The following is a 13,707-nucleotide window of genomic DNA, read 5'->3' as shown; positions in this document are numbered from 1 at the left end:
TAAATCCTACTGGCCAGAGTAAATGCACCAATACATTCTGCAGTATCTGAAATCCTTATAAAATTTCGTTGCAACATGCTGAAAAACACAAGTTAAACGAAATGTTGGGTACTTCTAGCCAGGGTTTTCTCAGTTTCTTGGGGATGGTGTAGCTTAATATGGGATAAGCCAGCAGGTCCGATCTTCACCCTTGTTCTAGAAATCAATGAGCTGGCTGCAGTGATATTGATAATTTGCTTATAAATAAGGAGGTAGATTTTCCCTTTGAAAGATTAAATCATGTGCCCTAGAGAGCTGTGGTTCACGTGAGTGAAGCAAGACTGGGAATGGGAGTTGCTCAGCTTGGTTGTGTTTTAACCTCCCTGAGTTTCCTAAATGTGCATTGAGGGCAGCGATGCCTCAGCGTTGCCGGCAGGCAGTCCCCCCCCCCCCCCCCCCGGCGAGACCCCCATGAGCCCCCTGCCCTCAGCCCCGACCCTGCTCAGCCCGGGGAGCCTCAGGCACCGGCTCTGCCCCGCAGGGAGATGGGCAGCGCGTGGCACCGTTCTCTCGGGATGGGACGCGTGGCCAGTTTGAGGAGAAGCTGCTCCCATATCCAGGTGGAGAGTTGGGGCTCCCGTGCCGAGCAGCGGCGGGCAGTTGCTCAGGCCCCCCAGCAGCAGGCGGTAGGCTCCCTTCGCAGGCCAGCTGCTGTCCCTTTTAGTCTGAATATTTACTTTAAATAAAGGAATAAGCTGGCAAACCCATGCCGGCGGATGCACGATACTCTGCTTCTGCTTTCAAGCAGCATTCACATGTACACAGTCAGACTTTAAAAGCTTCCTGCTTTGCTTTTTTTTTTTTTTAAGTAAATGCATCGGCACAGAACTCTACAAACCTTTTTTTTTCCTGGCCAGCTGGGTCGCCTTTCCAGCAGGTACGCTCAGGCTCACCCGGCCATCACACGCGTGGGCACCCCGCGAGTGGCACACGGCGTGGGATGGAGGCGTTTGTTTTGTGAGGGAGGCACAGGGTGAAGTCACCCCCACTCTTGTCCCGCAGGGCTGCCGAGCAGCTGGGGCCAACCCGTGCTCCTGCCCCGGGGTTATACTGTAATAACGAAGTAATAGGGAATTTGGGCGGTCAGTCAAAGCTTAACCTCCCCCCGCCCTCAGAAAAAAAAGACCCCCCACCACCCGTCACCATCAAGCGAAGCACCCGCCCGACCCCACGCCGCACGGCCGTTTGTGCCCCCCCCCCCCGCGCCACGGGAGCGCGCCCGGCGCCCGGTAGGGGGCGCCCTTGCCACACGACTGCGACCAGCGGCGGCGGGGGCGGCGGGGGGGGCGGGGGGGGCGGCGGGGGCTTCCCCGCCTGACCCGCCCTGCGCCCCGACGGGGGGGCACCGAGTGCACTGCGGGACCCCAGAGTTGTTTTGGCTTTTTTTGGGGGGGGAGGGGGGAGAATAAACCGTGCCAGCTCGCCTGGGTCAGGGATTTCCCCGTGCCGGGCTGGGCAGAGCCTCCCCCCAGCCCCATCCTACGGCAGGAGGTAATGGGCGGGGGGGTTGCTAAAAATGGGGGAGGGGGCGATAAACCCCATCGAAATCCTTCATACACCGTCGTCCGTCCGTCCGTGCCCCCCCCCCCCCTTTGGCGAAGAGCCCAGTTGAGGGGGCTGCGCGTCATGCCGCTGTGCGCCCCCGTTGGCCCGTCCCGCCGCGCGTCACAAAGCTTCGAGCGGTGACGCAACGCCGATCGTCGGTCCGTCTGCCCCCCCCCCCCCTTATCTCCGCGCAACCTGCTCTCTGCAGCCCGGCGCTGCGCGGGATGAGCACCGGGGCGGCGGGGAACCCTTCCCGCTGTGCCCGCCCGTCCTGGAGTACGGGGATTCTGCTGCATACGGGGGGGAGGTGGGCTGCGCTTAGTCTGTTTTAAATAATGTTTATACGTCTATTTGGCACTTTAACAGGTGAAAAACAAGCAGATACATCCATTGTCATTAAACATTAAAAAAATTAAAATGTAATTATAATTATATGTTTATATACTGTGTCTATATTATACATGTTATTTTTGCCACTCCGCAGTTACCGAAGTTGTACTTCATAGGCAGGATGGTCCCCTGGAAGGCACTGCCTCATTCGTGCTCTTCAGGATTTCTTTTTCCCCCCCGCGCCGGCGAGGAGGGAGGCAGGGAAAGAGGGAGGGAAGGAGGGACGGGCAGGCACGTCGTGATGCCCCTGCGCTGCCGCAGGCGGCTTTGAAAATCTCGGTCAGGAGCTGAGCAGCTCAAACCACACGGTCCGGGATCCTCGGCATCTGCTCGGAGCGGGGCCCTTGCCAAATTCCGGCGCTCTGGTATGAAGTTTGGCTGTGCCTGGGATGACCGGGAATGTCGGGGGGGGGGGGGGAAGGGGGAGGGAGGCGAGTGGTAAAAAAAAGGCAGGGGAGAAAAAGGGAATGAATGGCAGCGCGGAGCTGGGTGCCTCCGGGCGCGCATCTTGGCACGGCAGGAGCCGGGGGGGGCCGCACCCGCCGCGGGTGCAGGGAGGGGGGGGTTGCACTTGTTGCCTCTCCCCTCGGCGAGCGGCCAAAGCCGTGCGGGGGGAGGCTGCGCTGCGCGAGTTTTCCAGCGGGGCCGCGCGTGGGGCGGGGCGGCCGCGCTGTGCTGCGCTGGGCGCTCCGCCGGCGCGGAGGGGCGGGCTGCGCCGTGCCGTGCCGTGCTTTGCCGTGGCGCGGCGGCGGGGAGCCGGCGGGGCGGCCTGTGGGTGCGCAGGGCGTGGGCGTGCCGGGGGCACCGCCGAGGCCGGCCATGCAGATGGAGGGGGCGGGACGCGGGCGCCGTGACTCGGAGCCCCGGAAGAGCGGAGAAACCCCGTATAAAAACTACTGGGGACCTTTCCCGGGCAGAACTACGAAAGCTCCGGAGACGGCGGCAGCCCGCGGCGACAGCGAGTGGGGCGGCGGGCGGCGCGGGGCGGCCTCTGCCCCGGCGGCGGCGCGGAGAGCGGCGCAGGCGGCGGCTCTGCAGGTCGGGCGCTTTCCCCAGCCCTGCAGCACCGCCTGGCTCCGGGGGGCTTTTTGCTCTCACTTTCCCCCCCCCCCCTTTTTTTTTTAATTTACTCAATAGGTGTGTCTCCCCCTCTTTCCCGCTGGAAGGGGCGGTGGGCGCCGTCCGGCGGTGCGGGGCGGCTGCAGGGGGAGCGGAGCTCCGGCGCCGGGTGCGCGCAGCTGCTGACCGTTCGCTTTTCCTCCTCTTTTGCTAGGCGCGGAGGGAGAGGGGCCCCGGGGGGGCAGTGAGGAGCCGGAGCGGTGCCATCCAGCCCGGGGAGGCGGCGGCCGCGCACCATGGCGGACGATGAGAAGGCCGGCGGCAGCCCCGGCGGGAGTTACGCGGGCGGCTGCGAGAGCGCGCACTGCAACGTGCTGAGCTGGGAGCAAGTGCAGCGGCTGGACCGCATCCTCAGCGAGACCATCCCCATCCACGGCCGCGGCAACTTCCCCACTCTGGCCATGCAGCCCCGCCAGATCGTCAAGGTGGTGCGGAGCCGGCTGGAGGAGAAGGGCATCGGCCTGCGGGACGTGCGGCTCAACGGCTCGGCCGCCAGCCACGTCCTGCACCAGGACAGCGGCCTGGGCTACAAGGACTTGGACCTCATCTTCTGCGCCGACCTCAAAGGGGAAGCAGAGTTTCAGACTGTGAAGGACGTGGTCTTGGACTGCCTCTTGGATTTCTTACCCGAGGGGGTGAACAAGGAGAAGATCACGCCGCTCACCCTGAAGGTAAACCTGCCCTGTGCCCGGGCGCCCAGAGCGGGCAGGTGTAAGCGCCCGCCTGCGGGGAACGGGGCACCGTCCCCTCCGGGGATGGAGGGTGCACTGAGGGACGCGGCTCCCCTCCACACCCCGAGACCCACAGGGACCGTGAGTGGTTGCCCCCCCCCCCTTGTAACCGAGGAGGAGTTTGCGGTAAAGCGTCCTGGCCGGGGCTCCTCAGGATTAATTAGTCTTTCCTCCCTCTCTCTCCTTGGATTTGCTGGGAGCATTGATTTACCTGGGGCGTGTGTGTGCAAGGCGCTGCAAATCTCCCGGCTCGGCTCTGCGGCAGCCTGGATGCCGGACCCGGTTCCCGGGGTGGCTGGAGGGGCGGGGGGGAGCTTAGGTGGCTTTAATATCTGCAAGGAGGAAACACCGTCTGCAAGGCGTGCTTTCTTGTGTGCTGAGACAGTTCGCTCAAGTTAATTAGGCTGAATGCCAAATGCCTAGAAGATTTTTTAGAGAGATTTTTTGGAATATGGGGCAGATTTGTGGAACCTGCACTGAAAGGGCAGGATTGAGGGGAGCGAACACTCTGTAAGTTTGGTTTTTTTGTGGGGAGGGGAGAGAGAAGTGGAAACCGATAAAAAAAAGTACTTATCTGATTGCAGCAGTGACCTTTTGTGTGCGGGTGCATGGATATTTGGCATGTGTGCCATGGGCTTCATGTGTAGATGTATTTAGAAGTGATTGAAAGAAGCAGTGTTGCCATATGTTTCCCTTGCACGACACAGTCCCAGCAGAACACCGTCCTCTATCATCCCCTTGCAATGACAGCGCTCCAAGCTCTCACATTAAGCATTTCTTCTCTGGTTTGGATCTGCAGGCTCCATGAAATCTTTTATGAAACGCAAGAACGGGGTGGAGGTGTGGGGGGGTGCAAACAAATGCAGCGAAGGGGCAATTTTTTTGCATCTATGTCTTCATTTGCTCATTTTGTCTTTCCGATTATAGGAGGCTTATGTGCAGAAAATGGTAAAAGTATGCAATGATTCAGACCGATGGAGTCTCATTTCCCTGTCCAACAACAGTGGCAAAAATGTGGAGCTGAAATTTGTGGACTCTCTGAGGCGGCAGTTTGAATTCAGTGTCGATTCCTTTCAAATCAAGCTGGACTCCCTGCTGCTTTTTTATGAGTGCTCAGAGAATCCGATGACTGAAACTTTTCACCCGACTATCATTGGTGAGAGCGTCTATGGGGATTTCCAGGAAGCCTTTGATCACCTCTGCAACAAGATAATTGCCACCAGAAACCCAGAAGAAATCAGAGGAGGTGGTCTTCTGAAGTACTGCAACCTTTTGGTAAGGGGCTTTAGGGCTGCCTCCGAATCCGAGATTAAGTCCCTGCAGAGATACATGTGTTCGAGGTTTTTCATTGACTTCTCAGACATTGGAGAACAGCAGAGAAAGCTGGAGTCCTACTTGCAGAACCACTTTGTGGGATTAGAGGACCGCAAGTATGACTATCTCATGACCCTTCACGGTGTGGTGAATGAAAGCACAGTGTGCCTGATGGGACATGAGAGGAGACAGACTCTGAATCTGATCACCATGCTGGCCATCCGGGTCCTAGCCGAGCAAAATATCATCCCCAATGTGGCCAATGTCACCTGCTATTACCAGCCAGCCCCATACGTAGCAGATGCCAACTTCAGCAATTACTATATTGCCCAGGTTCAGACGGTGTTCCCTTGCCAGCAGCACACATACTCTACTTGGCTGCCCTGTAATTAAGGACCGAAATTAGTAGCCCCGGTGGGGAGAACATTTTCTAAGACGTAGGAAGGGGCGACGCGTCCCTTTGAAATGGGGTGTTTTGTGCAATGATGATCTGCTCTAGTTTTCAAGCTTGGGAAAAGCTTGTGGTTCTTCTAATAAATAATGGGAGCACGATCAAGAAAGAACCCCAAAATAATTGGATCCTACCCCAGAGCACAAGAGGCCTGTCATTAAAAGCAACCAGCTTCCCCTGAAATAAGTGAGGGAGGAATGCTTGATGACAATATGGGTTGGCAATATCTGCTCCCATAGCTTTGGCATAGAGAAGGTGGGAAAGCCTTATTTTCTTTTATTTTTATTCTTACTCTAGAATGGGATCTGCAAAAGGGAGAATATGAAAGAAACAAAACAAAAAAAAAACAACAAAAAGAAAAAATTCACAAAAAACAATTCTATATATATTCAGGAATTAAAAGTTAGAGGCATAAAGCAGAGATAAGCTGAATAAAAATGTATATTGGAATTACTGCATTTGGGGCTTGCAGCAAGTGCCGACTATGGATTGACGGTGTAGAATGTATAGCTTGCTTGACTAGAACGCTTTACCAGAAACAGCTTGCTCCAAATGAACAGTAGTGGATTGGTACAGTTACAAAACAGAAACACGTACGATGACAAAGTCCATCATTTCCAGCTGTGTGCATGCCTCACATTTTAAAAATGTGAGAATGCAGGACAACCAGCTGTGGCAAACAGAATATACTCAAGGACCAAAGATTTCACAAATAAGTTATCCAAGCAAAGAAGATACAGTAGAGTATATATATATATATATATATATAAAAGAAAAAAGAAAAGAAAGATGTTGCTATATTTGTACACACCAACAGTAATCAAAAGTGCCTGATGCCTTCATAAAATTTGAAGTGAGAAAAAAAATATAGTTTTGTGGTTTAACCATGCATTTTGTTTTATCAGGGACACAAGGATTAAAAACAAAAAACCATAAGCTTGTGAATAAGTGGTGGAGGAAATGCCCTATTTTTTTCCTTGGCAAATATCTGTATAGAGTTAATGTTATGTCGGTGTGCTATTATCCTAGGTACGTGTGTGTATGTGTGTATATATGTTTGTGTGTGTATATATGTACATGTTATAGGTGTATATCTATATATATACACACACAATATACATTAATGTGGTCTAGGAAAATGTAGCAAATAAGGAATGTTTAAATAAAGTACTATGTGTTTTCCAGTTTGCGACAGGATGTCATAGGACAGTGGGCACCTTGCAGTGAATTTTAACCCACACCTGAGAAATTTGGAGTAAATGAACCAGTCAGGATTAAGGTGGGATTCAGATAATGTCTTTGGTTGCAAGAACAAGGATTACAGTAATTCAGTGGGTTGCTTGTGAGCCATAATAATTCCACAGATGGAGAAACATATGACTAGCTGATTTTTTTTAAACTATTTTGTACTGTAATGCCATTTTGACATTTAACCCACTAATGTTGTGACTGCATACCTCCATGATGTGTAATTCAGTGGAACGTGGATCAAAGATAGGTTTATTTAAACCCCCTGACAGCTAAAGAATATTGTATTAGTTGGTGATTTGAACACTAATTGTTAATATTTAAAGGAGTATTTTTAATAGAATGCATTATGCATTCCAGGACCACTAGAATTTAGCAAATGTGAAATGAACCCTTTTTAAGAGTGTTGCACGATTGCTTAAAATTATATTTTATATATATATTATATATATATATTTTTATGCAAATATTAAACATCTTTGATCTGGTTGTCACACTGCATTTACAATTTCAGTACTGTACTTTATTTAAATGGAATCACTTTACATTGGAACAATAACTATTCACTTTCATTTCCTCTCCCAAAAGACCAGCAGGGGGGAAAAAAAACAACCTCCGCTGTTGTTTTCACTTCAGTGCCATCTCTGAAGGTGTTAAATTCTTTGTTGGGCTTTGAAAACCTAATGACTAAGTGACACTTGACTCTAATATTTTGCTTTTTTCTTATGGAGGAGAAAAAAAAAAAAAAAGAAAAAAAAAGAAAAGGGAATTCAGGCTTTTGAACGAAAACTCCCTGTGCCCTGTCGGGTTGCTGGAGGAGGCAGGGGCAGGGGAGAGGGAGAGGACTCGTGTCCTATCCTGGCAGCGTGTTTTCCCTACGGAGCGAGTAAGGTACATCTATTTCTGTCGCGCTTTGTACTTTTCGCTCTGGAGGCGATTTAACAGGAACCCGATTTGTTTACTGAAGCACCTTCCCTGTGAGTCCTTCAGGAAACGTAAAAGCTGGTTCATTGCCGTTCCCGGCGTTGACTCGCAGACCTCGTCCCCACCTTCCCTTCCTCCAGCGCTGGCTGCAGCCTCCGCCGGCGGCTTCTGGTCCCCCGGTCCCTCGAGGTCCCTCCAGCCCTCCCGGAGGGGCCGGGGTGGATGTTCCTGGCTATTTCCCCTGGCCTCCAGCTCCTGGGAGGGTTTGCTAGCGGAAGCTACGGGGAGGGCTGGGGAAATAGGATCAGCTGGTAATGTGGTATGTCTTCTCTGCCACAACTATTTGCAGCAAATAAATGAGTCATCCGCTTTTTAAAAGGGTTTGAGAATCTATAGCTGTGCCACAACCGCAGAACGTTGATAGTACAAGACACGATGTATTTTTCCTTTGAAGGACCCTTTTTTTTTTTTTCCATCGCTTGAAAGAAAGTTTTGATTTACTTCCTCTCAGCTCAAATTTTATTGTGGTTTTTTTTTTATGATTGACAGCAGCTAGTTACCTTATTAGTGCATGCAGCAGGGCTCTGAGCTAAACTGCACCTTTCAGCGTTTGCATTTTGATACATATATAATATGTTTTTATATATATTATATAGGTATTCCAGATCTGTTTTGCATATGTTAATGATCAAGTGGTGGAACTGATGGAGCTTTGTTTTATCTGTGACTGGTAGCTTAAAAGGTGCCTGGTGTTAGAGGTGGGAAGAAGGCATGAGTTCAGGCCAAGAGTAAAATAAGAACCCCTTTTCAAAGCTGGTTTATTTCTGCGGTTTGCACACCTTCCCCTCCATAAAGTCTGACTTTTTTTTAACTGCTTTTCCCCTCCTCTTCAGCACACTGGTACTTTTAAAGTTAACGACCGCGTTCTTGCTTTGTAGACTTCATTTTTCCCATCCAATCAGATGTAAGGTTAGAACTGGTGCTACAAGAGACAGTGCCCCTTTTAAAGAGTTGAACTGATTAAAAACATTGACCTGATTACAGTAAAACTGTTTGTGCCACAGCTGAATTTACTGCTAACCAACAGGGCGCTAAACTTGGTTAAATGTAGCAATCGTGAAACAACCGAGAGCTTTGAGATGGGATTTTTTTTTTCCTTCCTTAGATGTAGCTGTCCTCCCAAATGCAAGAACATTTCTTCTAAAAATAGAAGGGCAATTAGAAGACCAAAAAGATTATATTTTTCTAGTTTCTCTTATTGCACTTAAAATATTTTTTATCTTGCACAAAGGCCTTCACACAAATCTTCTAAACACCTCTTATTAAATGCTTGGTTTGCATCATGTCAGAAGCTCCCACCAGTTAAAAAAAAGCTTTTTTTTATTGAGAAAATGAAGTGTGTTAGATAAAACTGCACAGAAAAGGAAAAACTGTAATTGCATATTCAGCTCCTATTTGAATATATTCTTTTGTATGGTTTTTCTTTATGCAGAGAGTTTCCCTTGCAAGAAAGAAAATCAGTGTACTGTTTTGCTGTTGTAATAATGGTTTGCTAACAAAATAAATAGTAAAAAAAAAAAAAAGCCTGCAAATTTCAAGACAGCTTGGCTAAAGCATTGCAGGCTCCTGCAGTCTGTAGGAGTCTGTGCAGATTTGCTTTCCCTCAGATTTCCTTACAACTGGTGCCTTCTCTGCAAGGCATCCCGTTGCAGCAAACTGCTCCTTGGATTGCTCTTTTGGAACATTTTGACTATAGGCTTTGTCACAGATGGAAAAAGAGCTGATGGAAAACAGACTCTAGAGGGAACAGATTGTGAATTTTGTTTACAGCATCCAATATTTGGATTTTTTTTGTAAATAAAAAGAAGTTATTTTTTTCTATTGATTTGTGTCTGCTGTCTTCCATGTCTGAAATAGCTCTGGCCTGCTCCTACTGAATACCAAGTTCGCTTTCATTAAAAAAGGACAAGGGCAGCACTTTTCTGAGAAGAGCAGCGTTCGTCCGCTTTCCGATTGGAGCACACGACGTTTTGAAAAGCCCTGCCTCGTGCCAGCCAACTTTGACTGGCTGCACTCTGCTGCAGAGGAACCTCCCCAGCCAGTGCCAAAAATACTCGCCCTAGCGCTGGTCGGGCTCTGCACGTGGTCCGAAATCCAAAAACCGAAACAGTGCCGCAGCAGCCCCGTGCTCTTGCTGCCTTCCCAGTTTAGATCCTGGAACTGGGATCTTTTTGTGATGCCCGTGACTTGTGCATCGCGAACCACTGCGGTGGCAGTAACGTGAGGTCTCGATGCCCTTGAGATGTATTTGATAGGGGCCGACACCTCCACCTTACCATTTCAGTAGGTGCCGGGGGCAACGGGGTGCTGGTCCCTGGGTGTAAAAGGGGGACCATCTGTAGCAGATGGGTGCTGCAGGTGCTGCAGCTCGGGGAGATGCTGGGGAGCGGGGATGCACACGCCCGTTTGATTCAGCTGCTGAATCGGTCCAGTTCTTCCCGCAAATTCAACGTTTGCTCTCCTTCCCTGCCCTACAATGCTATCCTTGTCAGCAGAGGTATTTTCTGTTTGCTGTGTTTACAGGGGAGATGCCTCTGTAATGAAGGCTAATTTCCTCAAAAGGCACTTCAAGGGAATATAAAATATTAATTTACAATGCTCGTGGCAATACTTTTTCAACCAGAGTGCCTCAGACTGACCCAAATTTGAAAAACATTGACTAAGACTCTGCAGTATGTAGCTCTTACTAGGCTTATTCATACCCAGCGCTGGGTTTGGAAGGCTGGCTAGGCGCGAGCGTGAATGTGCTTATTGTAATGATGAGTGAACCTGTATTCCCCTGTAATAACAAACAAACAAAGAAGCTGCTGGGACTGCTCATTTTTCCAGGCGCAGGAGCAGCCCCCTTGCCGAACGCCGGGTGCCTTCTGCACAGTGCCTCTTTTGAAACCTGCCGGGCACGGGACGGGACCGTCGGCCAGCCTGGCCGGGAGAGGGGGATGCGCTCGGCATCCCTGCCCGTGCGGCATCGCCTTCCCTCCCACGTTACTGCCAGGAAAGAGAGAGGGACGTGGCCTAACATTTCCTCCTGTTAACTTGCTCACTTTTAAAATATTTTGGGCAGTCTGAAAAAGGCAGCTGCAATGCCCGAAGACACAGATGAAAATTGGGGGATTGGAAACCATCTAAATCCAAATGCCTTTGCTTGTCTCTCAAAATCAAGCTTGAATGGATGCTCTTACGCTTTGGAGTGAGTTAATTCCAGTTTCTCTGCTTAAATTTTGGGGAATTTTTTTGAGAGATGAACACCAGCTGAGTATCTGGAGCGTTGTGAGTCCTCCTTCCCAAACTGAGGAGGAGTATGATGGGGATGGAGCCAGCTGAATGCCGTGCTTTAGTAGGTTGTGTTTTTTAAGGAGGGAGGAGTGTTCGGGACTGTGGAAGAGGGAGGGCAAAAGCAAGGTGTGAGAATGGGAAGCACGTAAGAGACAACACCGTGGAAAGCTGGAGGACGTGCTGATAGATTAAAGTAAGGGGGGAGAAATGGCTCAAATCTTTAACTTGTGTTCACCCTGCTAAAATGAGTCTGATCAGGGAAGCTGTCACTTGTAAAGATAAGTAAGTCTGCAGTTTCTCTTGGCCACAGCAGCAGATTTTCATTTTATTGTGTTAAAAAAAAAAAGAATGAAGAATTCCCAGGAACCCCTTTGCCCAGGAATGAAGCTGAGTTTAGAGTAAACTGATCCTACATCCCGTAGTAAAGGTATCTGCACTCCCTGAAAGGCAATAGATGAGTAAGTTCAGCGCTATAAACCTGCTCTTGGGAAACCCCCATGAAACCTCTGCGGAGACTTTTGTAGCAGTCGCGTGCACTTTGTTCCCAAGCATTTGTGTGGATCTGCTCATGCCTTCCTGAAACTGCCACCAAGCATCCTCCTTTATTTATATGTTTTTAGTAAAATTCAGTGCACGCGGCCATATGCACTTCGGTAAAGCACAGATTATGATTATGCACCATGGCACTGGAGCTGATGTAGTTTTGCAGCAGTCCCCTAAATACCTATAGAAGTGTGTCGAAAGCAACTCTGCATGTGGGACACCAGTCCGCACGTAAGGAAGAGCACAAAATCAAAATACACACTTTAGAGAAGAAATACTAAGCCTTCAAAGGCCTGGTAAAACATGATGAACAGACTCATCTCCTACACACCTACATGGCTTTAGGCTATTCAGAATGATTGTTTTGTGGATGCATAATTCCACCATTTCATGTGGCTGCTGTTTCATCAGGATGTGCAATGCCAGTACATGCCAGAAAATTTTCCTTTTGCATCGTTTTGGGCAAAAAACTATGTCCCAAATACACACCTAAATATTGTGTGTAGAACGCAGGTATTCTCCAGGGTAAACCCATCCCTTAGATTCCTGTAATGGCTTGGAGGGCATAAATTCCTGCTTTTCGAGTGGATAGTATGCCTAAACATACTTTGCCTTCTGTTGGACTTGGGGGTGAACAACTCTTCTGGGTGAGCAATTCTCCTGATAATTAAGTTCGCCTTCCTGAAAATACAGAAATCCAGAACAGCCAGTGACTTTAAAAAGTGAAATTATCCATATCTAAGCTACACAGGCTTTCTTCTCTCCGGCTTCTCTCTTGCAGGGTGTAGAACAGAGTCACCTCTTAAATCACAACTAAAGTAAAGACAGTAGACAATGAATATGTTTTGGAGACATCTAGCTCATCCCTGTCAGTGTGCACGTCTGGTTACCTCTCTGTCATTTGAACGAAGGTGATGAGAGGTGCCGGGAGCGGGAAGGCAGGCCTTCCTGAGGCACATGAACGCAGCTCTGCGATGATTTTTCTCTCAGGGATGTGTTCCTTAGAGGAGGCATGCTTGAAGAGCACTCTCGAGTCTGCAGTGGCGGCATGGCCCTTATCTTAACTGCGATTCCCTTGCTTGGACATTCCCTCAGTCCAAGACCTCCATGAAGTTCCTGCAGCACATTCTGATGTGGAAAAGTAATTGCAAGGAAATCTTCTTGTAATCACAACTGTTTTTCATCTAACTCATGCTTTGAGGAAAAAGTAAAGCCACAACCTTTTTTTTAAAAAAAAATCTTTTGTTCTTGAGTAATTTCTCTTACTCTCACTTCTGCATTGCTGTTCTGTGCTTGATTCTTTGCTGCCTTCTCATCCTGATTCTTGCAGCAGAAGCACCACGTGCATTTCAGACTACCAGTAATCCTGCTGGTCCCTGGTGTTGGAGAGCCGCTGATGTAAGGTCTGTGCTAGATGGATCATTAGTTGAGGCCCAGCAAGAGGTGTGGAACGTCTCTGCGTAAACAGGGGTTCTTGGTGTCCTGTGAAATGCTCTTCAGAATTATTTCAAACCAAGTCCTCCACTAGTAGCGAGTTCTTCATGACAGGGGAAATTCTGCATACAGGCTTGTACAGTTACTTGGATGTCTCAAGAAGGCAGAATAACAGTTAAATGAATTAAAAATTTAGCAGAATAACAATTATGATTAAATCAAGGAAAAAAAAATCGACTGCAAGGTACTTATTAAAAATGTCAGCATCCAAACCAGTAGAGAAGCTCTTCCTCAGCTTGAAGGCTTCTCTTTGGGTTGTGGTAGGTTGTTCATACTCTTTGCAAACCAGACACTTGGCTTTGGGCTAAATTACCCACTGGAGAAGCATGTACATCTCATGTTCCTCACTTCAGGCTTTCTCATTTAGGAAACAACAAATGCATGAGAGTTGTCTGCTTTGCGATAGTGGTGTGAACTGTGACTCGACTGATTTATGCAAGTGCTGTTTACAAGTAAACCTATAAATGTCAGCCAGTGGTGGAAGTGAAACTAAGAGCTTGGGCCTTCCTCTCGCCAGCTGTGAACTGCTTTTTTGCCATTTTTATGGAACTGTAAAATTGAATCACACATATT

General features: G+C 49.1%; 1 protein-coding gene across 14 annotated transcripts in view; it reads left to right on the top strand.

Moving 5' to 3' along the window:
- Window positions 1-9,646, top strand: part of TENT5A (terminal nucleotidyltransferase 5A) — a 63,743-nt gene extending 54,097 nt beyond the window's left edge. For 11 of the 14 annotated variants that reach the window (XM_054821035.1, XM_054821033.1, XM_054821022.1 and 8 more), the window contains 2 exons: window positions 3,248-3,764; window positions 4,752-9,646. In XM_054821035.1, coding sequence (XP_054677010.1) covers window positions 3,330-3,764; window positions 4,752-5,531 — 1,215 coding nt within the window. In that variant the 5' untranslated portion in view covers window positions 3,248-3,329 and the 3' untranslated portion in view covers window positions 5,532-9,646. Of the gene's footprint in view, window positions 1-2,120; window positions 2,340-2,886; window positions 3,112-3,247; window positions 3,765-4,751 lie in introns of those variants that run through there. The other 3 variants (XM_054821032.1, XM_054821034.1, XM_054821026.1) reach the window with 3 other exon arrangements.
- Window positions 9,647-13,707: the final 4,061 nt, after the last annotated feature.

The sequence above is a fragment of the Grus americana genome, chromosome 3, assembly GCF_028858705.1.
Source record: "Grus americana isolate bGruAme1 chromosome 3, bGruAme1.mat, whole genome shotgun sequence".
Lineage (NCBI taxonomy): Eukaryota > Metazoa > Chordata > Aves > Gruiformes > Gruidae > Grus > Grus americana.
This window is presented reverse-complemented; position numbering and strand designations above follow the sequence as displayed.